This window comes from Psammomys obesus, unplaced genomic scaffold (genome assembly GCF_907164565.1).
Source record: "Psammomys obesus unplaced genomic scaffold, mPsaObe1.curated_primary_1811, whole genome shotgun sequence".
Taxonomy (NCBI): domain Eukaryota; kingdom Metazoa; phylum Chordata; class Mammalia; order Rodentia; family Muridae; genus Psammomys; species Psammomys obesus.
This window is the reverse complement of record NW_026596143.1, coordinates 13,273,185-13,300,680: the sequence shown is the minus strand read 5'-3', so window position 1 is coordinate 13,300,680 and position 27,496 is coordinate 13,273,185. Positions and strand designations below refer to the sequence as shown.

Genomic DNA, 27,496 nt, shown 5'->3' with positions numbered 1-27,496 from the left:
TATATATATATATATATATATATATATATATATATATATATATATATTATCATGTAAAGTTCTTTCTGATACTCCCCGGGGGAAGCTCTGCCAAACCCTGTCTTACACTTCTTAGGGCATTTGCTATTGTGGTCTTCATAATTAACAGACCTTCAGAACTGGGTATATCATCCATTCACTTATATTACAGGTTGTGTTAAGATCTAGAAAGATACATGAACTCCTTTTTTAAAAGTATATTTTTATTTATTTTATGTGTTTGAATATCTTGCCTATGTGTATATATGTACCCCATGGGTGTGCCTGGTGTCCTCGGAGGTCAGAAGATGGTGTTGGATACCCTGGAACTAGAGTTACAGATGGTTGTAATGTTGGTAATGGGAATTGAACTTAGGGCTTCTTGAAAGTCAACTCTCCTGCCCCAGTGCATGAGCTTCTTAAGGACTGTTATACGTAGATCCTGGTTCCTGATTGATTGGTTTATTTTGTGCAGGTGTGTCTATGGAGAGGGCAGAGAACACATTTTAGTGCCAGTTCACAAGGGCCATCCATCTTTTCTTTTTGAGACAGGTTTTTCACTGGGCTGAAACTTGCCAGGTAGGCTAGACTACTTGGTTTTAGCCCCAGGCATCTGCCTGCCTGTGCTTCCACAAGACTGAGATTGCAAGTGTAGTTACACCATGCCTGGCTTTCTTGAAGTGGATTCTGTTCATTGAACTTTGGCCCTTATACTTGTACAAGCACTTAACCAAACTGAGCTATTATTGCTGTTATTTTGATTGACTTCACATGGTAGCTTACTACTTTGTGGGGGATGTATATTTTATAGTAGAATATTTTGTTACAAATTGTGAACTTTGCAAACAAACTTTTGAACAAAATTGGTCTTTTTAGATTAACAATTACATTTCTGAAGAAGACAAAAGATATTGTTGGTCATTTTGTTCTGTGCTTGCTCAATTATTGAGCTTAAGCAGTGGGAGAGAAAAGAATCAAAAAGGGAAAGAAGAGAATGACTTATGTATGGATTTATGTAGGATTACAAGACATTTTGATTTTTAAATTTTTTGTTCAGTTCACATTGCTGAGAATGTCATCAGTCATGATGTGGTGTCACTCACAGTCACTTAGTCTGCAGCAGAGGCCATGTGTACTAGGAAATTGGGACTGGTATGGCAGCACATTCCTGTGATCCTAGAGTTCAGGAGGCAGACACAGGGAAGGAGAAGTGTGAGTTTGAGGCCAATATGCTCTACATGCAATTTTAGGACTGTAGAGCAGGACTCAAAAAACCAAAAATAAAGAGCTTGAGAATAATCATAATATTAAAAACCTTTCCTTCCTTCCATCTCCCTCTGTTGAGATAAAATAAGGTTATTAAATATTATGGACAGTTTTGTATTAAAGCCACAAAAGAGCTAATAAGTTTGATGAAGATAAAGCACAGATACACACATCTATTTGTAAATGTTTATTGAATAAAGAAGTAACTTCACAAATACACATGAACTGTACATGCTCTGTCTGCATGCACACGTGCAGGCTTGAAGAGGGCACCAGATCCCATTAGAGATGGTCCTGAGCCACCATGTGGTTGCTGGGAATTGAATTCAGGTCCTCTGGAAGAGCAGCCAGTGCTCTTAACCACTGAGCCATTTCACCAGCCCCCATACATGAAGTTTATTTAAAAACTAGATAACGCAGAGCCGCTTTTGTTATATTCATTTATTTGCTCAATTATTAATAAATTTATGTACAATAGCACACGTTTTTTACTATATGCACAGGATTGGATCACTGCTACCACAATTAAGATACAGAAGTGTCTGTTCCAGAAACTTCCCTCATGTTATTCTTTTGCAGTTAAACTCTTCTACTCCAGCTCTGGCAAACCACTTGAGTTATGCTTCCCAGAGCAGTAATTTTCTAAGTGATAGAAATAAAACCATATATAGCCTTTGAATCTTGTTTCCTTCCTGTAACATAATCGATTTAATATTTGTGCTATTGTGTATCAATAGATCATTTCTTTTTATTGCTGAGCTATAGTTTATCCATTACACGGATATAGTGTTACTGTCCCATTATAGGGTTGTTTCAGTGCTTGGCAACTGCAGACAAGGCTGCTATAAGCATGCATAGACAGGTCCTGGATTGATCAAGGAGGTTTTAAATGTCATCACAAGTGTTCATAGGAAAGTGGAAGACTATGTGTGTGCCTGTCTCTCTGTCTTTCCCCACAAATACACACCCATCCCACTCCACCCACACATGCACACAAACACATATACACACTAATACAAAGACTCAGAGTGATTAGATGGAGACCGGCCACAAACCAAGGAATGTCTGAAAAGGTCTGTAGAGGGAGTATATACCAACTAGCACTTTGATTTCAGTCTAATAATGCTGATTTCAGACTTCTGGCCTCTTGAAACAGTTCATTCTTAAATGACGTGTGAATGAACTATGTGTTTAGACTTGAAGATATGTGACCATGTGTAGGCATATTCTGATGTCCTAAAACCTCTGAAACATGAAACTTGGTCTCAAGCATTTTGAATAAGGGTTTCATTGGCTTTTTAAAAAGCTCTTCTAATATGTATGTAGAAGTATTTCATCATGATTTCTTTGTTAAGTGTGTTTGTGTGTACCCAGACACGTATCCACCAGTCACCTCTGGAGGTCAGAGGGCCAGTTGCTTCATCTTTACACGGACTCGAGGAATTTAATTCAGATTATATATGTTTCATTATGATTTAAATTTTTATTTCCCTAATGGTTGTTGTGTAGAGCAGCCTTACATTTGCTTATTTATGTCGTTTGGTAAAGTATCCATAGTTTTTTGCTTGTTTTTTTTTCAATTGGTTAATGTTTCCTTGTTTATTGTCCTGCAAATAACCCTTGGGCTCTAGGGAATTAGGAAACTGTTTATTATATTTTTGTAATTCTTGATGCTTCATGTTTCATTGCTAAAAACTCGTTTCTTTTTCAGTTTCTAAAATGAGGTGTTCTTTTCTGGCTCCTGATAGATTTGCTCAGTAAGGGAAATGAAGTATGAATTAGCATTTAATGAACTATGTTGGATAGTTCTGAGGTTGCAGCAACAGAAAGCCTTGAATAAAGAGAGTATTTTGGTAACATATAGAACCAGCTCATAAGGAATAGTAGGGACAGAGTTGGCTTCCAGGATGACTAGCTGAGAATTAACTTGCATAATTCCCACTAACCTGCAACCCCCATGATGTCTGAAATATTGGGTAATGGTGAACCCTATGTATGCTGATTTTTTTCTTATTTATATACACCAAATTAGGTGCGGGAAGATTAATAATTCCATTTATTATTTTGTGGCAAAAACTGAACCCCAGGAAAATGGAGGGGACTGTTGTGTTGCCTAGATTCTCTCGTTGCCTTCTTTTTGGGTTGCTTGTGTTGTCTAATGTCCAGACATCTCCAAATGATTAGGATGAGGATTAGAACTGTTCTTTAGTGGGGCTGGAGAGATGGCTCCGAGGTTAAGAGCACTGACTGCTCTTCCAAAGGTCCTGAGTTCAATTCCCAGCAACTACATGGTGACTCACAACCATCCATAATGAGATCTGGTGTCCTCTTCTGTCATGCAGGTGTACATGCAGACAGAACTCTGTATACATAATAAATAAATAAATCTTAAGAAAAAAAAAAAGGAAGTGTTCTTTAGTGACCGTAGAGTGGAGAAGAATGTATCTTTTTTCTGAATCTGGCTCAGGAAACCTATAAGGAAGCTGTTTTTGGCTGAGCTTTGAGTGCCATGCATATCCCTAGAGTTCTTGTTCTGGCCTGAGTATCTTAACTTGAAATTAATGGGATTATAGGCTGCTGAGAGGGCTCAGTGAGTAAAGACACTTGCTACCAAGCTTGATGACCTGACTTCAATCTCTGAAACCCACATGATGGAAGGAGAGAGTCAACTCATGCGAGTTGTCGTGTGACCTCTGCACACGTACTGTGGCATGTGAGGGCCCCTCTCCATGTAATGTGAACAAAACAGACTATGTTTCCTGATACTTTTCCTTGCCGGTAAACGGCTCCATTATGAAAGTAAGAAACAGGGAGTCCTTGATTCTTCTCTGCTTTTCTATAAGAAATAGCCATTTCTTCCATATCCAGAGCATCACCCTTGCTCACTGTTTTATAGACATACAGTCTGTTTCTATGCCATCTTTGGACATGTTGTGTTTTACTGCTCTAGCATTTTCTTGTCCTCGGTAGGTTTCTGCTAAGCGTCTTGCTTGCTTCACAGAATTTGTTATTGAAACTGAAAATCATTGTACCCACCTCATTGTCTTGTTTGCTTCTGTCTCCATATTCCTAAGGCATTGTAGGGCATGTGGTAGGTGCCTGAGCAGTTTCGAATAAATGAATCCAGAGTGCATTAAAAAAGAAAAATAAAACGGCTCAAGCCGGTATAAGTTCCCTGATGAGCTTGGCGGGACACAGAGCTACAGTAGCCACTACAGTAGGTTCTGAGTGAGACTGTATGAAGATGCTCTATGTGGTAATTTTTAGTTTTTAAAAATTGGGTACAAATCATGATACTAATATTTTGTTTGAACAAAAATAATTTCTGAGAGGTATCCATAGGGATAATCTAAGCTAATAATTTTAAATTGCCATTACAAAATAGAAGAGTGCCCCTTTTTTTTCTTAAAACTATATGTATATATGTTTGTATATGTGTGTGTGTGTGTGTGTGTGTGTGTGTATATATATATATATATATATATCTGTATTTTGTATGTATGATTGTTTTGCCTACTTATAAGGCTGTTTGCCATATGATTGCAGTTCCTACATTGGCCAGAAAAGGGCATCCCCAGTACTGAAGTTACAGTTGCGAGCTGCCACATATGTGCTGGAAATTGAGCTCAGGTCCTCTGGAAGAGCAGCCAGTGCTCTTAAGCACTGCATAGCTGCAGCCCATCTTTTTCTTTAGCAGGGTAGATGATGTGAAATCTCGGTGTGCCAACAAGCAGTTTGAAACTTCTAATAATGGTATTGATTTTTTTTTCTCCACACTGCTCATATTTGTTCTTAGGTATTTGTTTAGTTTGTATTGTTACTTTCTGATATGCTCATTTTGATTTTTCTATTTATTGATACTCTCTTAACAGCTATCAGAGATTTTGGGCAAAGAGAATCTGGTGTCAGTAATGGTTGGACCCATAACGCTACAGGAAAATGGCTTTTAAGCCTGGCTAAAATGACTGTTAAGTTAGTGTTCTCTACGTGGTCATGCAAACCTAGTGCTGCTCTCCAACCCCAGAGATGACAGGAAGCACCAGGTGAGCAGGTGTAAATCCAGACTATGCCCTCTGAGGAGAATTGAGTTGGAGCTGGTAAGGGCTTCTGTGGAGGAAGCCAAACAGAGGTCTTGGGCTTTTTTTAACCCCTCAAGTAAGCCAAGATTTCTGAATGTGTGCCAGAATTATAATTAATTGCCTACCATTGGGTACAAACATCATCCTTTTTTCGTTTTCTCATAGGAAACTAGTACTGTTCTTCGCATAATGCTCACTCAGTACATAGAGTAAATGGTCTTCTGACCAATGTATTAAGTGTTTGTGCTCTGATGTTGAAGGATTTTCCCAGATAAGCTTTTCAGCTATAAGGGTTGGAAAAATAGCATTTTAACATTTGTAGTTAAGTCTTGTGTAAAGCAAACTTGGATCTTGGAATTTATTTTCACTTAATAGACTTCAGGATTTTTGGAAATTGAAAATCGTAAGCAAGTACACATTGTAAAATTTTGATTTCTACTTTAGGTTCCAATTTCAGAATTATTAATCAGAATAATGTATTTGATTAGTAACTGTGACAACTTCTAATAAAGAGTCTATAAAGATAAGAATATCACCCCAGAGTTGTTTTTGTTGCTACTGTCAGAAAACTGTATGGGTTTCTGTAATGAGAGACTGAATACATGGGATTTGAATGATTGGGGAATGAAGTTAATTCAAATCTTTTGCTTTGACAAAGGATGCTAATATTTATAGCAAAACAGAAAACAACAAAACTTGTAAGTAGGATGTGAAAAATTCACAGAGGTCCACATGTATTGGTCATTTCAGGTCTTCTCTTTGCCCACGTTACTTTGTTCATGAAAGACTATTGTTATGGACTTTTCATGTTGATGTGCATGTAGCAGTTATATATCTAGTTGTTCGTCCAGAGTACAGTTACTTTGAAATGCTCAAAAATACCAGCATTAAAAATATTTAATAACTTTATTCCTATGAAAAGTAGTGACCATTTCTTTCTGTATTTCAATGTAAATTACTGTATGATTCCCACTTTATTTCATTTAAATCAAGTAGATGTTATTACTTTTATTAATTTATGCACAAAGAAAGAAACCTATTGTAGTCAGCTGTGGTTTTTCTCAGTTTTGTGGGTATGTATTTGCAATGTTCTCATTAATGTATTTTAATAACTGATAAATAAAACCATATAGTTTTATTTTAAAGAAGCCAAAGAAATAACTCAGTAGCGAAGATCACTTGTTGGTTTTGCAGAGATCCAGGGTTTGGTTCCCAGGATCCACATGGTGGCTCACGGTCACCCATAGCTCTACTTCCAGGGGTTCAAATGTCTTTTTCTGAACCCTTCTGATAGCAGTAATACATGTGCTGCATATCCATACACAAGCAAAACATTTATACACATAAAATCCAGAAAACATCTTTGAAACGAGTGAATGATGAAATGTGGTATGAGACTCTTTGTTTAAAAGCTAAGCTTGCACATGGCGCTGTGCATTTAGAGTTTAGTTAAAATCACTTTTTGTTAAAAATCATTTTCAAAGTAAAAATTTACAGACACTATGTAATCATCTTTGATATTTCTGTATTCAGCTTTAAAATTACAGTTTTAAGATGTCTTCCATCTGTGTAGACTTGTGCCAAGAAAACTGTAATTAGCTATAGGTACCCACTTAATTTTAAATTCACTAAAAGCAATTAATGGCAGTAGCCACTAACCCACATGTGGCTAGTGGCTACTCTCTGGCCAGCACAGGTTCAGAGAGTTCTCATTACCCTAAAAGGTTCCTAGAACAGTCTGGACAGTGCTAGACTATTCCAGGAAGGTGGACCATTTATTAGGTTTATGTGTGTGTGTGCTGTGCATTCATGTGTGCAACGTGTGTTCCTATGGAGGCTAAGGTTGACATCAGGAATCTTTCTAAATCACCATTTCATCCATTGAGGCTCTGTGTTGCAATTGAATCCAGAACATGCTAATATGCTAGTCTGGCTTGCCAGGCTGCTTTAAGGATCGGGTGATTGCTGTAATCACAGGCCAGCCTCCATGCTCACCCTGTGTTTACTTACACTGGTTCTAGAGATCTGGACTGGACTCTTCACACTTGCATGGCAAGCGCCTTAACCGTTGAGTCATACTTCCAGCCTTTAGGTTTCAAGAGTTTTGGAGTTAACAGTGTTAGCTTCAGAGATCTTTGTGACTTAGTGTCTGTGCATCATGTTTGTGTGTTTATAATTTCGTGTTGTCTTTTATTCATCATATTAGGATGAGGAATTTGAGGCTATGCAGAATAGAATTTGCAAATGCACAGTTTATGTAAAGACTTAACTCCAAATATATTGTTCCTTGTAATGAAACAAGGATAATGAGAGACTGACTTCATGGATTTTAAATTGATTGATATTATGAAGTTAACAGTTGAAATTGTAATGATGTGGGAATTTTTTGTTTGCTTGTTTTTGTTTTAAGCTAGCTCAGCTTTACTTCTCCATCTCTAATTGCTAAGGATTGAAAGAATCGTTTAGAGCTGGGCGCAGTTGGCACACACCTGTAATCCCAGCACACAGGGAGGCAGAGGCAGGTGGATCTCTGTGAGTTCAAGGCTACACTGGTCTACAAAGTGGGTCTAAGGCTATACAGAGAATAGCTCTCTCTCTCTCTCTCTCTCGCTTTCTCTCTCAAAAAAAAAGTACTATTTAGAGTCTCTGTACTCAGTCTACTCTAGACTACCCACTGGATTTCACTATTGCCAGTTTCTTTGATTAGTCTTTGTAATTACCCATTATGACTGCCTTTAAATAGATTTGTGGATTCTTTGAGAGCAGGGAATCCTGGTGCATATTCAGAATACTCAGAGACCTTAAAAATAATCATGTCAATATTAGCATTTATGATGAAAGCCCTGACATCTCTATAGTTGAAGAATGAGGGCTAGAGCCCTTGCCTTCTCTTAACTGCTGATGGAGTATTCTGAAACAGGACCTAAATTACACTGGGTTGAGACTACCTACTATGAACATAGGAACTAAGTTACTTATGAATGATTTCTGATTTCAAAACCATCTCCTGCTTGTTTTTCATGGTCTATTTTTAGGAGTATTTGTGTATTTATATTTATAGTATTTATATATATAGTATTTATATTTTTTTTTTTACAAATTACTTATTTTGAAATCTGGAGAGGTAGCTCAACAGTTACCAGTACTGGCTCCTCTTTCAGAAGACTTGGGTTTGATTTGTAGCACCCACGTTACAGCTCTCAATTCCCTGTAACTTTAGTTCCAGGGAATCTAAAGCCATCTTCTACCAATCTCTGTAGCTACTAGACATGAAAGTGGTGCACAGATATACATGCAAGTTAAACATGCCCATTAAAAATTACTGTTTAAATTATGTGTATATGTGTGTGCTTCTGTGTGAGTACGGTGCCCGTGAAAGCCAGAAGAGGGCATTAGATCCCTTGGAGCTGGAGTTAACAGGCAGTGGTGAGCTGCTCCTGGGGACCAAATTGCTGTCCTCTGGAAGAGCAGTATGTGCTCTTAACCACCAAGCCTTCTCTCCTGTCCCAGATAATTTGGTAGCTTTAAAAATGACACCATGATGATTTTAAAGTATTTTGGGTTCTAGACTAAATTGACTAGCTCAAAGTGGGACGAGATAATCATTGAATGAGAAGAGTGCTGGCTGAGAAGTCCCCAGACCTTGGTTCGATACCCATTCCCTCGCGTAAACTGAGTGTGGTGGTACATTCTATAATCTAGGTAGTCAGAAGATGAAGGCCAGAGGGTCAAAAGTCCAAGGGCACCTTGGCTACATGGTGACTTTGGGCCAGGCTGAGATGCCTGAGGCTCTTTCTCAAAAATGAATTAACTGGTTTCTTGGCTTAAAGAAATACTGCAAGTTTCTATTTTTCATGTATTGTATTTGGTGATAGCCAATACATATGGTGCTTATAGTGTTCATTTATAGAAACTAATAAAACTTAATGAGTCCAAATTCTGAGCTCTTAATTTTATACCCTAGTTACAGTTTTGCTTTCAGAATAACAGGTATATGCACACTCAGGTTTGTGCATAGTCTGCAGATGCACAGCAGAGTGCTACACCTGCAGTCTTTCCAAGACACAGACAAGACTGTTACCAAGTATCTGAACTATTTATTAACATTCATTTTTGTTTCTTCACACTCCTTTAAAATGGTAATGGTGGGTGCACATTTGGTATTTTTACAATTGTTACTTGATAAGATACTTTAATACTCAAAAACATTGCTGATTTATTTCTGTGTTGGCACATGCTTTAGATGGAATGGCAGACCAGGTCAGACTCTTTTGCAGAATATATTTCTCTGTAACCTAGAATCCTTACCCCTTTCTTCTAAGTGCTGAGAACAGTTTTAGTAGGGACTCTTTAATTGGGAGCTGACTTTAATTACAGGGTTTTGTTTTTTCCAGTGACAGTTCCCTTTTCTGCAGTTGTGCCTTTGGTGGAGCAATGCATCTGTGTATACATACACTTGCAGAATTGGAGTCTGTGCAGCACATTATCTTTCTAGAGGTCTTTGTATAGTACCAGCATGCCCAGAGGGCTCCTGTAAGACTGTTTTTCTATTTTTGCCCCTCCTTTCAACTTCTAGATCTGGTGACTTTACGTATATAAATGTTCTAGTTAGAAAAACAGCAGAAGGAATTTAACATCTGCCAAAAAATCAGCGGTGTGAAACCAAGCTGGCTGTTCCAGCCTCCTTCCCCGATCTCTGAGGTTGTGCAGCCTGTGCTTGTCAGGCTTTCCTTATTAAGCATTACGTCACTGTGCACTCCATCTTTATCACACTGGCTTTTCTTTGAAAGCCACTGTCATCAGGCTTTAACTTGTTAATTGCTTACAGCTCTGTGTTGTGATGAAGGCAGCATTGAAGAGGAGGGACATAGATAGACATAGTATGTCTGAAAGAACAATCCTAATTTAATATAATGTTGGCATAGAGTATGCATGTAACTACCTCAAATTATTAGATTGGTGCTTTGAAAATTCGCCCCCCCCTTTTTTTTTTTTTTTTTTAAGAAAGAAAGCTATCTTCTCAAAGAATTTTAAAGACAGCTTAAGAAAGTACTGATTTTTAAAAAGTAAATATTTAAAGTGGCTGTATTTCTAAGAATCAAAATTGAAAATAGCTGTGATGTCCTTCAGCTAGGTTATAGATACACAAACTGTGGTTTATCCATATAGAGAATGTTACTAACAACAGAAAGTAACAGACTGGATATAGCTATTACCACCAGTAAAGGTCAGATGTGCTGTGCTACGAGAAAGATGCCAAAGGCTACTGTGCAATTCTGTTTATATATGGGAGTGCTGCAGATTTTTGTTGTATTTCTGCAAGTGCTGAGTTTGAAGTCCTCAGTTGTGGAGCCACATCCCAGTCCAGAAGTACAGAATTTTCACTGCTGGTCTGCATTGTGCACAGCCTTTTCTAAACAGAAGCCATTTCATTTGTGTACTGTTTCTGCATTAAGGAAGAGAATTGGGGATCTTGTAGTTTTTGTTTTTTATTTTCAAGATTGTGTAACCAAAACAGACTATTAGTGATATTAAAGAAAAAACCAAAAGTTTTTAAGTTTATTTTGTTTTGTTTTTTTAAAGAAAAATAATGCCTCAACTTGTTTTTCTTTCCTGAGGTTTAATGCCATGGCTGATGGCTGAACTCTTAGTCTCTTAGAAAATAAATAAATAAAATAAAAGCCTGTTAAAGCTTCATGGTTGATGGAGCTAGAGGTGACTCAATGGTTAAGAGCATTTACTGCGCTTGCAGAGGACCTGAGTCTTGTTCTCAGTGCTATTATGGCAGCTCACAACCTTCTGTAGCTCCAGTTGAGGGTGATCCAGTGCCCTCTTCTAGCCTCCACAGGCACAGCACACATGAGGTACACTAACACACACGAGTTACATACATAAAATAATAAATAGTAGTTTTGAAGTTTCATAGTTCTTTAGAAAATAACATGAGGTTCTCCCTTTCCCCCAGGTCCCAGTACTTTGTGTTTGCAATAGCTTGAGACAGCCTTATTTTGAATAGGTTCATTGGGACACCTTTGTGTATAATATTTTCATTTGTTCTTTAACTTGTTCCATGATGTGTTATTACACACTTTTGCTGTATGTTTCCTATTCTTTCAGCTGGAGTGTATGACCTAACGACTGGGAGTTGGCTATGTTACAGCTCAGTATCCTTATAAATACAATGGCTAAATGATGTGTGGAGGTAACATGAAAGATGAGACAAGTGTGATTCTCTAATTCACGAATTCTGCTAAGACTGCCACCAAGTACCATGGGTTAGGAAGCTCAAACACCACTAGACACTTGTTTTCCCATGGTTCTGCAGTCTAGAAATTCAGGAGGGGCTAGTGAGGTTTCTGGTGAGGCTTCTGGCCATGCAAATGCATGTCTTCTTGCTGTGTATTTTCATGCGTTTTTCTGTTTCTTCCTCTTGAAAGGGTATCAGTTCTGATGGATTAGGACTCCTTTGACCCCATTTACCTTTAATTGCTTTAAAAAAGATTGTGTTTCCAAATACAGAGAGATACTGTGAGTGAGGACTTCAACATGCCTTTTGAAGAGCAGGCACAATTTAGTTCTCTAACTTCCTGTAAATAGCTTCGCTTACTTTTTGTTGCTGTGTCAAAGTACTTGGCAAAAGCAACTTGGAGGACAGGTTTATTTTGACTCACAGTCCATCATGCAAGGCAGCAAGAGCCAGAGGCAGCTGATTACACTGCACCCAGACCAGGAAATGAATGCTGGTGCTCAGTTAACTTCTTCATTTTTATTCAATTGAGACCCTAGACTGTAGGAAGGGTGCTGCTCATACTTACATGGGTCTTCCTCTGCCCAGGTGAACCTTTGTGGCTGCACCTTCATAGATACACCCAGAGGTATGTTTTCTACAGGTGATTCTGAATCTAGTTAAGCTGATGATAAAGACTGTCACGTATGCCATGTTATTAAGATACTGACAGTATGGTAGTCCAGACTTAGCCAAAGAAGCACAAGTCAAACTAGACAGTTCACTGGAGAGAATTGCTAACGCAGATCTGAAATGTAAAATATGAACACTGGAATAACACAGAGGTGTTAACTTACTGAAGTGATGATAATTCAGTAAGTGTTAAACTTAATGAAATAATAATCACCTCTTTGGCTGAGGAAGCCCGAAGAGAGGTTTGAGATATTCAGTGGTTGGAGAAGCAGCTGTACAGGGCTGTCTGTTTCTGTCTGGTGGCTTTCAAAGGCTTAGACAAAGGACTCCCCACAAAGCTGGGACCCAGACTCATTATGACAGTGGTTCTCAGCTTCCCGATGCTGCAACCTTTTAACACAGTTCTTTGGGTTGTGGTGATCCCAACCATAAAATTATTTTTGTTGCTTTTCTGATGGTCTTAGGCAACTCCTGTGAAAGGGCCATTTGACCCCCAAAGGGGTTGCAACCCACAGTTTGAGAACCACTGCCTTATGAGAGTATATTGCCCCATGTATGGCAGTATTTGTGAACATGATGAATCTAGTCCTGAGAGAAACTTAGATTATAAATGGCTGTGCTAGAAAAAGGTCCAGTACGAGGAGGACCCTTTTTTTACATGATACAGATTGGAAGGAGCTTGTTTGTTTGTTTTTCAAGACAGGGTTTCTTTTGTAATCCTGGCTGTCATGGATCCCTTTGTAGACCAGGCTGGCCTCAAGCTCATAGAGATCAAATCCTAGAAATGTGTATTTTTTTTTTTTTAGCCCCATAGTAAGTCAAGCTTTGATCAGTACTTACTTTGTGAATCTTGAAAAATGGTGCTGCTCCCCAGTTTGTTCAAGAGCTACTTATTTTAAACCTTAGTCCAGCTGTATTAATTGCATAGAATTGCAGTTTTTAAAACTGCAGTGAACATGAAGGTCTTGTTGAGCATTTGCTCCTCCTCTGTCATTAGAAATGTTATGTGTTTAGTTTTTGTTTTGTTTTGACTTTTGTTTTTTTTGGGGTCGTTGAGACAGTTTCTCTATGTAGCCCTGGCTGTCCTGGACTTTGTACACCAGGCTGCCCTTGAACTCGCAGAGATCCTCCTTCCTTTGCCTTCCAGAGTGCTGGGATCACAGCCGTGTGCCACCGTGCCCAGATAGAAGTGGATTTTGTTTTATATGTATCTTAGCATAGAAATGGTCTTTTTGTTACCGGTCTTTACTCAAGGATTTTTATTCAGGTAGGTAATATCCAGTGTGGTGTTTATACTCTTAGTAAACCTTAATACACATGTGTAAGTAAATGTTGTATGTAGAATGATAAGGAGGTTGGTATTTGGAGAAGGGAATTGGATGCCAGCATATAGCAGTTATCCATTGGAATATGTTTATACATTTTGAGCCACATGAGTAACTGGATAAAAATACTTCAGGAGGATTAATCTTATAGCAATGTATAGAAAAAAATTACAGAACATAAAGATAAGGTTGTCAGTACATATAAGAGATTGCATGTGGTGCTTGTTAAGCTTCAAGAGTTAGATGTGTCAAGGAAACTAAAGTAGAAATGATAACAGAAGAAGAGCAAGGGAATCATAATTTGGAAAAATCCTATTTGGATGACTGAGGAAGATGCAGTATCACTGACAGAAACAACTCTCAGATAATCTCTAAACAAGCAGAAAGCAGGTAAGGCTTCACAGCTTCTTAGGATTAAGTTCAAATTCAGTAGGCCAGCAAGATGGCTCAGCAGGCAGAGGGGCTTGCTGCCAACCGGACATCCTGAGTTCAGCCCCAGGGAGAGAGAACCAACTCCCAGAGCCTGCTCTCTGATCTCTAAATGGTGCGCATGTTCACATGTACATTAATTAAACGTCATAAAAGTGTTTAAAGACATTGAATTTGGTAAGCATTTCTGTTATTTTTATGTTACCCAATTAAGTAATAGAAAATAGTTCATCTGTTAGATGATTGCTTTCTTAATTCACAGTAATCCATATATATCGCAAAAGTGGAAACTGAAATTGATCTTTACTAACCTAATTAACTTTTTTGCCATTAATCTTACTATTGTATCTAATTGTAAATGCTATTGAATAAATTGGTGATAAAATAATTCAATTTAGTTACACCTAATTACAGTTCCCCAGATTATAGAATCTAGGTTAGAGAAGCTTTGAGAAAGTAACTGATAATCCTGTTTGCAATTTCAAGAAATGCTTATTTTACAAGGTCCTGGAGTGATTGGAAGAATTAAAAGTGTAGCCATAAGCTGTCAGAAGAGACTTGGAGGGAGCTGAAATTATGAGAGGTGGTTAGTAGGGAAGAATGGACTGATTGGTACGCTGAGACTGAAAACTTACCTGGCCACAGGAGAGCATGTTGCTCTATAGTGTTCAGTTTCTTTTCAACAAAGTGTAAACACTTTCAAGTAAGTAAGTGAAGGCAAGGAACCAGCTCATTTTCCGCATCGTAATGGAAACAGTGCAGAGCAAAGGTTCATTGTGCTTTTGGACTTTGATTATGTAATAGATAATAGGAATAGTATTTAACTTCTTTCTAATTATTTCATGTATGCTTTGCCTTGTTTTCACAGGCACAGCTCATTTTGAAAATGTATTGCCTTTCCTTTAGTCTTCTCAGGTTATTTTTACAGTAGAGTGCTTCCCAAGCAGTGGCACTTACCAGACATTTTGTGCAATTCTTGTTGTTCTAGTGTTCAACCCATTTTTTAAAGAAAGATTTATTTGATTTATTTTTATTTTATGTATGTGTCGTGTGTGTTGGATGCTGTGTGTGTGAATGCCCATGGAGACCAGAAGAGAGAGTTGGATCTCTTAGAGCCTGAGCTGTGGGAGGTTGTGAGCTGCCTTGTGTGGGTGATGGGAACCAAACCCAGATCATCTAGAGCAGGAAGCAAGCTCTCTTCCCCACTGAGCCATGGCTCCAGGCCCCTGGCAGTCAGCTCCTGAACATTTTTATTTCCTTCATGATCTCATTCCTGAGACTAGTTCACTTTCCCTAAGACTGAGCTGAGGCCTAGTCTTTCTCCTGTAGGTAGTTACATACATAACAGAATGCTTTCGCGATAGATATTTTCAACCGTGCTTCACTTCTGCTAAAAATTAAGTGCTGTGAATTGTATGTGTCTATGCGGAAATTGATTTGGAGTTGCAATTTACCTGATGATTGAAGAAAAAGCAAGTCCTGAAAAATCCCTGGGAGTCTCAAAGAGATAGAATCTAAGTCATTACTTAGCGGCAGACTTGAGAAGTTTGTGGTGGTTCATGCAGAGTAATCCTGCTGAATAAGAGAAATAGTGTCAGAAGTGAGCAGAGCTTGATGCACGATTTCTGAAACTTAGGTTTGTCTTGCAGTTAAGTTGTAAATATGAGTTATTTTTTAACTGGATAAGAAAACTCAACTTTTACGTAAATACAGTAAGTATGAAATAGTAAAATTTTAATTTTGGTAAAATGTAATGATTAATAGTTGATTTAAATTTTTTTTATTTTTGTGGAACACTTAAGTTGTTTTTCTAAATTCAGTCTGCAGGACACAGGCAAGATAACACGGATTTCATAGCAGCAGGTAAAAATAGAGGGTCGAAGTGAGGACAATTCCTCGTACACTCAAACTGTCTGCTTGTGAGACCACGACAGTTAAAACAGCTGTGTTCATTTTGTTACTGTGCTAAAATTTACGTAGAATAAAATGTCTCAGTTTAGTCTTTTATGTATAATACAGTAGCATTAGGACATTCAGAGTTTTGTAGGACTATAATCACCATTGTCCATTTCCAAAATCTTTGTCATCTCAGACCTTACCCATTAACCTGCTACTTCTATCCCTAGCCCAGGGTATATAATACTCTGCAGTCTACTTCCTGAGTTCTTGAATTTACATGTCTTAGGTACCTCAAAGAAATGGAGTTCAAAGTTGCTTTTTATGATGTGCCATTTGATTGGAAAATGAGTTGTAGTAATTTAATTAAAATTTTTTTGCATTATTTTGTGTTCAAGTCTGGAAGAACGGTGAATTTATTATCTGTTCTCTTATGTTTAGTGTTACTGGTCTTTGTAAGTGTCACTGTAAGTGTATGAATTAGGGACTCCTTGAATACCTTTTTGTTTTGAGACAGGATCTTGCTGTGTGGCTGTTCAGATATATATATTTTTTATCTTAATTTTCACTAGGCTCTAAAAATAAAGTGTGTCAGGGGATGAATTTGGAGGTCTCAAAAATGTCCCTTGTGTAAGATATTCTGAAGTTTGTAAGCAGAAGTTATTTTATTTCATGATCTAAATTTCAAATAACTGAAGTATTGGGCTAATTTTATACTGTTTGTGTTTTTCAAAGACGGGTTCAAAAGCTCATGTGTTTGCTTCAATGCTGCCATCTGGTGACTATTGAGGATATTGCAACAGGGGCCTGAGAGCAGCAGTCATCATCTTAGACTTGATTTGCAACCCCATTATGTTATGCAACTGAATGTGGGTTTTATAACAACAACAAAATAGTGATAACAGTAAAAGGTTTTGAATGTGCAACATACAAAAATTAATTGAAAATAAAATGTGTAATGAACTAGGCTTTGTGTAGTACTCACCTGTGCTGTTTCGCTGCATCCTTGGTTCTGAATCTGTAACACCAGCATCATGCACCTGCTGAGAGCTACCTCTTACAGCACCAGCGAACATTATCCAGAATGCTCAGATTTGGGGCCATTGTATGTTGTTTTTATCCTACAGTTAAAATGTTTCTAGTGCTATAGATAATGATTTAATTCTGGAAAATGACCATTAGTATATTCCTACTCTCATTTTGCATGTGATTATCAAATCAGTGTGTCTTGGGGGTTGTGTTGGCCTAGAATAGTTTTTTTTTTTTTTTTAATTACTAGTTGAGTTGCTGACAAATTTCATAAAAAGTTAAATGGATTCTTGGTGTGGGTTTAGGACAGAATTGGCCATAATTTCTCTAAAATGGTCCTAATTATACTTTTGACATTTTGTACTCTTTATTTAGGTGAAACAGCATTTGCACAATTATAAAATCAAAATACTGATGCACTTCAAACAATGTTAAAGATGTGCTGTGTCCTGTGCTTTCAGATATCCAACCAAGATTTTATACTTTATGTAAAAAATAAATAAACCTGTCCATCTTACTATGCAAATTTACCTTCATCTTTACCAAATGGTAAAAATAAGTATACTAAAGAACTGTCTTAAATTTCATTATGACAGTAAAATTACTGCCACTAAATAGTGTGTGTATCTTTTTTTTTTTTATCTGTATAACTGGGGTTGTTTAAAAATTTTGAGGGCCAAAGGTGATTACAAGTAAAGGAAGGCCTGATAGAAGGCAACAGACACAGTACGGCTGACGTGCTCCCGGCCCTAAGGATCCCGCTGCTTTAGAGAGAGTGTGTGAAGGTTGTGGTGGTAGGAGTCTCACCTAGGATTTGGGCTGTGAAATCGCTGAGAATATTTTTGACAACTCAAGTATCTATTTTATTTTTCTTTACAAACAAGGTACAAATGTCATTGCTTTTGTCCTGCCAGGTATTTAGTTACTCAATAGTGTGTGTGTGTGTGTGTGTGTGTGTGTGTGTGTGTGTGTGTGTGGTGCCTATTATTTGCTGTGCGCTGTTGTCAGCACTAGTAATACTGTTTTCAACAGGTAAAAATCAGAGTCATCATAGACTTACAGCTGTAGACAGGTGTCAGGTAGACACCCGTGCCATTCGTTAGAGGAAGTAGTAAGGCAAGGAAAGGACCTTGCGGATTACGATGATAGGTAGATTGCTTTGAAGTGTTTAGTTGGCTGTGAAGAGAACCCTTACTGACAAGACTTTAGTGGAGATGTGAAAGATTTAGACAAGAGCAGTCTCTGTAGAAGGGGAGCAAATGCTTTGGAATATCTGACTTGTGAAGAAAACCAAAGCAGAGACAATGAGGGGGCTGCTGGGGAGTTTGGACAGTAGGTGATGAGGTCGGATGTGGTGGTAGGACCTAGGGTTAGGCTGCTGCATATCACAAAGTCTTGTGGCTCATTTGACACTTTACTCTGAAGTGGATGCTTGCACTTGAAGTAGCTAAACCACGTGCCTCACTTTAACTCTTAATGGGTTCACTCTGGCAGCTGTGTTTAATAGAGTGCAAGTAGGAGTCAGTTACTTTTCTATAGGGAAGAGTAAGGTTCAAGGTTTAAGCCTGGATACGTTTGTGAACAGTGATTATACGGCATATTGTCTGGTTTCTTCATAGACCTTTAAAAGTTGTCTTTATAGATTACCAGTAGTGTTCAGTTTTGTCTCTCTGATCCAAGAGAATCAGTCTTGGTAGTAGAGTCTTACTTGGAAAAGGTTAACTATTCCTTCTTTTTGTCCTTTTTACAAAAATCCTTTATTAGATCTGAAGCAATGTCAGTGCATTACACTGCTTAGTTTTCTTCGTGTCCTTTTGTATATCCACATGCAACCCCCTCTATTTCTCATGTCAAATTTTATTTTTCATGGACTTTTAAATTTTTTAAATTAAAAACCTTTTAAAATTATCATCATTTTTCATTAATTTATTTGTTTATTTTACATCCCAATTGAAATACTACTCCCTCTTTCGTCCCAGTCCCACCCACTTCCCCCTTACCCCGCCTCTCTGACCCACACTGACACATTGAGTCGCTTCATGACTAAGTGCCTCCTCCTTCACTGAGACAAAACAAGACAGCACTGCTGGGGAAACAGGATCCAGGGGGAGTCAGAGACAGCACCTGCTCCAGTTGTTAGGGGATTCACTTGAGGACCAATCAGCCTATCGGCTTCATACATATAGGGGGCCTAAGACCAGTCCAGGCATGCTCCTTGGTTGGTGGTTCAGTCTCTATGAGTGCCCATGGGTCCAGGTTAGTTGGCTGGGTAGGTCTTCTTGTGGTATCCTTGACCCCTCAGCTCCCTCAATCCTTCCCCTAAGTCTTCCACAACACTTTCTGAATTATGAGTTTATGATCTCATAATTGAGGTCTTTGATCTGCTTGGACTTGGGTTTTATTCAGGGTGATAAATATGGATCTATTTGCATTCTTCTACATGCAAACATTCAGGTAGACTAGCACCATTTGTTGAAGACGCTTTTTTTCCCATTGTATGGAGTTGGCTTCTTTGTCAAAATTAAGTGTCTGTAGGTATGTGTTTATTTCTGGGTCTTCTATTCGATTCCATTGGTTGACCTGTCTGTTTCTGAGCCAGTACTGTGCAGTTTTTATTACTATTGCTCTGTAGTACAACTTAAAATCAGGGGTGGAGATACCTCTAGAAGTTCTTTTATTGTACAGGGTTGTTTTCACTATTCTGGTCTTCTGTTTTTCCACATGTAGTTGTGAATTGCTCTTTTAAGGTCTGTAAGAATTCTGTTGGAATTTTGATGGCAGTTGCATTGAATCTGTAGATTGTTTTTGTAAGCCGGCCATTTTTATTATGTTAATCCTGCCAATCCATGAGCACAGGAGATCTTTCCATCTTCTGATATCTTTTTCAGTTTCTTTCTTCAGAGACTTGAAGTTCTTGTCAGGTCTTTCACTTGATTGGTTAGAGTTACACTAAGATATTTTATATTGTTTATGATTATTGTGAAGGGTGTTGTTTCCTTAATTTTTTTTTTTTTTAGCATGTTTGTCATTTATATACGGGAGGTCTGCTGAAATTTTTTTGAGTTAATTTTGTATCCGCCCATTTTGCTGAAGTTGTTTATCAGCTGTAGGAGTTCTCTGGTAGAATTTTTGGGTTCACTTATGTATACTATCATATCCTGCGAATAGGGATACTTTTGACTTCTTTCTGATTTGTATCATCTTGAATCTTTATTAGTTGTTTTATTGTTTATTTAGGAGATATGGAGAGAATAGATAGCTTTGTCTTTTTCCTGATTTCAGTGGAATTGCTTTGAGTTTCTCAATTTAATTTGATGTTGGCTATTGGCTTGCTGTATATTATGTTTAAGTATGGGTCTTGTATCCCTGAGCTTTCTGAGACTTTTATCATGAAGGAGTGTTGGATTTTGTCAAAAGCTTTTTCAGCATCTAATGAGATGTTCATGTGGTTTTTTCCCCTTTCAGTTTGTTTATATAATGGATTACATTGATGGGATTTTCATATGTTGAACCATCATGGTAGATGATGTTTTTGATGTGTTCTTGGATTCGGTTTATGAGTATTTTATTGAGTAATTTTGCATCAATGTTCATGAGGGAAATTGGTCTGAAAGTCTCTTTCTCTGTTGAATCTATGTGATTTAGGTATCAGTGTAACTGGCCTCATAGAATGTTCCTTATTTTTCTGTTTTGGGAATACTTTGAGGAGTATTGATATTAGTCCCTCTTTGAAAGTCTGGTAGAATTCTGCACTAAAACCATCTGCCTCTGGGTGTGTGTGTGTGTGTGTGTGTGTGTGTGTGTGTGTGTGAGAGAGAGAGAGAGAGAGAGAGAGAGAGAGACTTTTGATGACTGCTTCTATTTCCTTAGGGGCTATAGGATTATTTAAATTGTTTAGCTGATCTTGATTTAACTTTGGCAAATGAAATCCATTTCCTTTAGATTTTCTAATTTTGTGGCATACAGGCTTTTGAAGTAAGACTTAATGAGTCTTGGATTTCCTCATTGTCTGTTGTCATGTCCCCCTTTTTATGTCTGATTTTGTTAATTTATATAGTATCTCTCTGCCTTAGAGTTAGTTTGGCTAGGGGTTTGTCAATGTTGTTGACTTTCTCAAAGAAACAGCTCTTGGTTTCATTGATTCTTTTTATTGTTCCCTTTGTCTCTAAGTTATTGATTTCAACCCTGAGTTTGATGATTTCTTTCTGTCTACTCCTCTTGGGTGTGTATGTTTCATTTTGCTCTAGAACTTTTAGGTGTGAATTTTTTTTTAGATTTAACATTTTCTCTAACAGATGTATTGATTTCTTCAGTTGTATCTTCTGTCCCTGAGGTTCTTTCCTTCATTGCTTGTACTCTCTGTTGGCGATGTCTATCTCTGTAGTTCCTGTTCTTTTACCTAAGTTTTCCATCTCTAGGACTCCCTCAGTTTGTGTTTTCTTTATTGTTTTTATTTCCATTTTCAGTCTTGAACTGTTTTATTAATTTTCTTCACATGTTTGCTTTGTTTCCCTTTTAAAGCTTACTAAGTGCCCATAACAGGAGCATAAAAAGTGCTGTTCTTGTCCTCCACCAAGTCACCATTGGGATTTCTCTCTTGGTGCCAGTGCTGCATAGAATAGTAGTGTATTCTTTGTTTCTTACATGCTTAATTGTGGTCTGCTTTACATTATGCTGATGTCTAATGTAAATGCTTTTCCAGATCGCATGTATCCCACATTTGATAGGATCCTAGAGAAAAAATGTTTGTGCTTTTGGGCAAAAGCAAGGTTGATGGAAACTTACTGAGTAGGAATTTTAGGAAGAGTGATATAATTGTTTCAAAGTTATGTAAACTCAGAGTAAAATGTAAAACTAATTCTAATTTTATATTCATACTAAAAAAAGTACATGTGGTAGAATCAGTTATGTTTTTCTCTGCAGCCGGTTGCTGAACCAATCCCCATCTGTAGTTTCTGCCTTGGTACAAAAGAACAAAACCGGGAAAAGAAGCCAGAGGAACTCATCTCCTGCGCAGATTGTGGCAATAGTGGTATGTGGCTTCCTGTTTGCCTTCTAACAGATCTGCAAGACAAGGAGAAGGTTGCTTAAATGAGTTGGTATTCTTGATTTTTGCCAAATGTATGTTTTAACCTAATTCTGGTTTTCAGTAACCAAGTTGAGCTTTTACATTAGAGGGATTTTAATAGCTGAAATGTTTAGTTAATTTAATTGTATTTCATGTATTTTTCGTAAATGTTCTGTGAAGTTTTTTTTTTTCTGTTTTTTTGTAGTTCATTATTGAGTACCTGTTTAAGTCACAACAATCAGTTTAAAGTTTATTTTTTTCTTGAGTAAACAATTCAGGCTGGTGAGAAAGCTCAGCTCAGTCAGTAACGTAGTTGATGTGCAAGCTTGAAGACCTGATTCAGCCTCTGGGTAGAGGCTCGGGTGTCTGTGGAGCTTTCTAGCTGGACAGCCTAGTCTATTCAGTGACTCCAGGCCAGTAAAACCCTGTCTCAGAAAACGAGGATGGCTCCTCAGGAACTGTAGACAAGGTTAACCTTCCCCTAATCCATGTGTGCCTCCACCCTCAGGTGTGCACACATACAACATAACTACTCTTTTTCTTGATTTGTCTGCTTGACGCACAGAACCAGAAAGATGACAGATTTGTTTTTCTAGATTTTCACCTTGCGATATTGTTGATGCCGGAGTTTTGAGCCTATGAAATCCTCAGCCTAGAGAAAGGTTTTTCAGAGTTGTCTAACTCTAGTTCAAGAGATATTCTTACTCTACATTTTACAAATGCACAAGACTATACAGGAAGTCTTTAATAAATCATTATCTTTAATCATTGTTTTCATTTTCAGTGTTTTTTAACAGTAACATTCAGGATTTGGGCCAGAAAGCAGAAGCTAGGTGCTTCAAGACAAATTTAAAGTTGGAATTGGCTATTTATGAGGTAGTTGGAGCCTAGGGCTCCTGCAGAAGTGACTACCAGGCTGTGAGATTGTCCTGTCTCTCTCCAGGAGGGAGAACTGGGGCTCCATGGAACTTTTAAGTTCTGGGATTTGACTGTCTTCATTGCCTACTGGACACTCGGACACTGTTGTCTTCAGGACTGCTCATCATTAGGAAACATGCTAGAGAGGGAAGATGGCCTTTGTGTCATTGTCTTATAAGTTCCCTGAGCATGCCCCTGCATTTCACTTCTAGACTCTGGATGGAAAGGTGCCTGTAAGTGTAATATTGAGCTTTACAGGGCCTGCTCCTCACTGTGGCAGTGGAACCCAGGGCTTTACACGCCAGGCAAGTACTCTACCACGTGAGCTCCATTCCCAGTTCAGGCTTTTGAGTTTGTATTTATAGAAGCATTAGAAGAAGAGGGAAGGAAATCTTGAGTGCTGAGAGACCATATATAGTACAATATCATTAGCAAAAATAAATTCTGGGTAGTTTTTGTAGTGAAACAAACAATAAAAGCCATAAAACCAGAGTTGATTAGATAAAGATATAGCAGCTGTACAATGCAGTGATTAGATAAAGATATAGCAGCTGTACTGTGCAGGGATTAGATAAAGATATAGCAGCAGCTGTACAGTGCAGGGATTAGGTGAAGATATAGCAGCTGCACAGTGCAGTGATTAAATAAAGATATAGCAGCTGCACAGTGCAGGGATTAGATAAAGATATAGCAGCAGCTGCACAGTGCAGGGATTAGATAAAGATACAGCAGCAGCTGCACAGTGCAGGGATTAGATAAAGATATAGCAGCAGCTGCACAGTGCAGGGATTAGATAAAGATATAGCAGCTGCACAGTGCAGGGATTTCCTAACTGTTTAGGTTTGGAGCCCTTCTCAAAAATTAATTTTATGAATTATGAAAGAGGATATATTATTTCTTTCAGTACTAATTCTGTTATGGATTATTCACTTTTGGTAGTAGATAAATGCATAAAAATATATTTGGTAGTGGAACTATAAAATCCAATGTGATGCTCCAGAGCTTCCATTCTAAAGGCTACTGTAACTTTCTGGAAATGTTCATTGAGGTATACAGACTTTGGGTCTGGTTAGTTTGGGGTTGAGATTGTTTTTAATCTGCTAGGCTTTTTAACTTAAAAGTTATAAAAATAATAACAGCAGTTGTCTATTACTACTGAAATAACTTAACCTAATACCTTGTCGCTTATAATGATTGCAGACATTTTAATTTTATACTGTTTTCTGTGCGTTGGGAATTTGGAAGTGACTTATGCAGGCAGTTTGACTTGATATCTTATGAGGACATACTTAAGTGTTTAATTGGTACTTCAGACACCTAAAGCTTCCATGATGGCTCTTTACCTGACTGGCAGCTAGAGGATGCTGCCTGGTGACAAGAAGCCTCAGTTTTTTTGCCGTGTGGACCTGGAGATAAGGCTGTCTGAATCCCTACACCATGGCAGCTGGCTTTCTCTAAGCAAATGTCCATAAAAAGCAAGGATGCAAACTTGAGTGTCTTTTATAATAGCCTGAGAAGTCATGCTGTCATTTCAACAGTATTGCATTGGTTCTACAGATCAACCCTACTTCAGTGTGAGAACAAATCTATAATAGGTGAAAGGCAGCTTAGAACATGGCTATCACAGTGATAAAAGGAAAAAAGCATGAACACCATCAGATATGCAAATTGATATCTTCTAAAACATTTTAGAACGTTTATAACCTAAAATAAAAAGAGCAAGAATAGTTTGGGGAAATGAATAGTTCTAGGAAATGTCCAAATTCTATATGAGTAAAAAGAAACATATTTCTAAGCATGAAGTCTAAAGAGTCTGTGGTCAAGCAGCTTACAAAAGAGCAAAATAATTGCTGAGCATATAAAAAGAGCCTCACCTGTACAGGAGCAGGAATGCATGTCAAACACTAGGAAAATGTAAGTTTTTAGAGTTTAAACATTGTAGATGTTTAAATATAGTGCAAACTTCAGAGTGAAGTACAACGATGATGTGCTTGTGCTGTCATAGCAGCACTGATGTTACACCGTGGCTTTTGAAAGCTTTGCCTGCACATTTCAGCCAGTCAAACTGAAAATGCCATTATACTCACCAGTCTTTCAGGAGTTTTTCCTATGGAAATAAGAAAACTTCGTAACCAGGATGTCTTGGTTAGTGTTTCTCATGCTGGGATAAATTATCATGCAAAAACAACATGGGAAGGAAAGGGTTTATTTAGCTTACACTTACATCACAGCCCATCCCTGAAAGAAGTCAGGCAGGAACTCAAGCAGAGGCCCTGGGGGAACACTGCTTGCAGGCTTGCTCAGCTTGCCTTAGTCACAGCATCTAGGGACCATCTGCCCAGGTGGCACCACTCACACCTCATTAATCAAGACTGTGACCTAAATACTAGCCTCCAGACCAGTCTTATGAAAGCATTTTCTCAGTTAGGAATCTCTCTTCCAGGATATATGTAGGTTTGTGTCAAGTTGGAAAAAACAAAAACCAAAACCACAAAACAATCAGTAAATATTTATCAATAGGGAAATAGTCATGGATGTGATAATTTATCGAATCAGTAGCATATAACCAGTTTAAATAATAAGGATATGAAGTTTACTAGGATGAAATAGTAGAAAGCCAAACAGAAACTACATATTCTGTAGCTGTGGCTCTCAGCTCCGTTTGGAAGGGAAAGTAGAAGAAGAAAGCAGCTGTAATTAGAGCTGGTATATTACGTCACAGTTCCCCTCCTGCTCTTCTTCAGCGTCCATGTTTTGACGTGCTACCTTATAAAAGTGGTAATTCTGTAGAAACAGGAAAAACAGAGGATAAAAGATTTAACTAGCCCTTCTTTCACAAAAGAATAAAGATAAGGAAAGGAGTGGAACAAGTCTTAGTTGAGTTTGAAAATTGGAGAATCAAAAAGATACTGACCCATGTGAGAGGATCTCTCTTCCCACCTCTCCATCCCTCCAGCTCTTGTAAATTCAGATCCCAACAGAAATACTGCTTTTCTTAGCTCATGTAGCTTAAACCATGAGCCTGTAATTACTTAAATGTTGACATTTTTATCTTATTCTTTAAAATTATGAAAGTAAACTGTTCCCATTAAACACTGATATCATAGACATTACTCTGAATACTTACTGGTCACACATTATTTGATTAATCTCAAGTTTTGAATAAATCATATTTGCATCTAGGACCCGGAAACGTTCTGAGTAGTGCTACAGCCAACATACCCTAATACAGCAGAGGGAGCAAACTGACTCCAGCAGACTGTCATTCAGCTTTCATACTTGCATGCGTGCTTACACAATTGATAAATACATGTAGTGATGATGATGATGATGATGGTAATGATTTGGATTGGCTTTCTCCTGCTGTGGGGGCCTACGCATCACACTCAGGCTTCCTGGTTAGGTGATAAACACCATGCACACTGAGCAATTTCACTGGCTATGATCACCAGCCTTTCAAGGCTGGTGACCCATGTAAAGGTAGAAGGAGGGAACTGACTATGAAATTGTCCTCTAATTTCTACGTGCCCACTATGACATACATGTATGCATCCACAAATAACTTTAAAATTTTGTAAGCAACAGACACATGACTAGATCCTCATACTTTAGTCCACTCTATAGGGTCCCAGCGAATTCCTTTCTTCATGGATTAAGAACTTCTCCTTGAAATCTCAGGTAGGCACATAATTCCTCCATTACCAGTATCTTGTCTAATAAAAAAAAAAACAACAAATCTGTTTTTGAACTATATTAGAGATACAAAAGTAGTTATAAATGTGACTCAGAATCCTTCTTTAAAATGTTCACAGCTCTTATTATCTCAGGTATTACCGAAGTATGTATAAATAGATTTTTTTGTGTTCTTTCAGGGGTGGCTTAGGCATATTTGTATTCATGTAAATACTAGCACACATACAAACAATAGTTTGATGCAGGACATGATTTTTATACATACAGTGTGGGCAGATATGCTAAATCTTGTTTGGTTTTAGGAAAACTGACTTGGAGTGCCAAGTGTTGATGGCATATTGTATGGCAAGCTTCCAGGAGTATCTTGCTTTATCTTTTATAGTTAGGATGATTACCATTTTGTACCTTTTTATTTTTTTAGTATAATTATTTTCATCATTGAATTTTATTTCACTTTTATTAGGTCATCCATCCTGTTTAAAGTTTTCTCCAGAGCTAACAGTGAGAGTGAAGGCCTTACGGTGGCAATGTATCGAGTGTAAAACATGCAGCTCCTGTCGTGATCAAGGCAAAAATGCAGTGAGTATTTTGATTTCACCAGGCTATTTCATTCAATAGCCTTTCTAGGTAGATATCATAAATTTGGAATATTGTTCACTTGGACATAGTGATTTGTAAATCTGCTTGATATATGTGCAAAGATACTTAGCTATTCTCAAGAAAGCTCCCAATTCTTTTGAGCAGTATAGAGGCATTGATTTATGAATGTTTTCTTCTTAATTACAAGTCATCCTTTTCATTTTTAGTACAACAGATCAGGGTTAGCTGTCATCTGGCTATGAATGTACTAGAAAAC

At 37.8% G+C, this 27,496-nt stretch overlaps 1 protein-coding gene across 2 annotated transcripts in view; it reads left to right on the top strand.

The window, feature by feature from the left end:
* Kat6a (lysine acetyltransferase 6A) overlaps positions 1-27,496 on the top strand; it is an 81,156-nt gene that overhangs the window by 18,254 nt on the left and 35,406 nt on the right. For both annotated transcript variants that reach the window (XM_055593481.1, XM_055593482.1), the window contains 2 exons: positions 21,885-21,993; positions 27,104-27,219. In XM_055593481.1, coding sequence (XP_055449456.1) covers positions 21,885-21,993; positions 27,104-27,219 — 225 coding nt within the window. The remainder of the gene's footprint in view (positions 1-21,884; positions 21,994-27,103; positions 27,220-27,496) is intronic.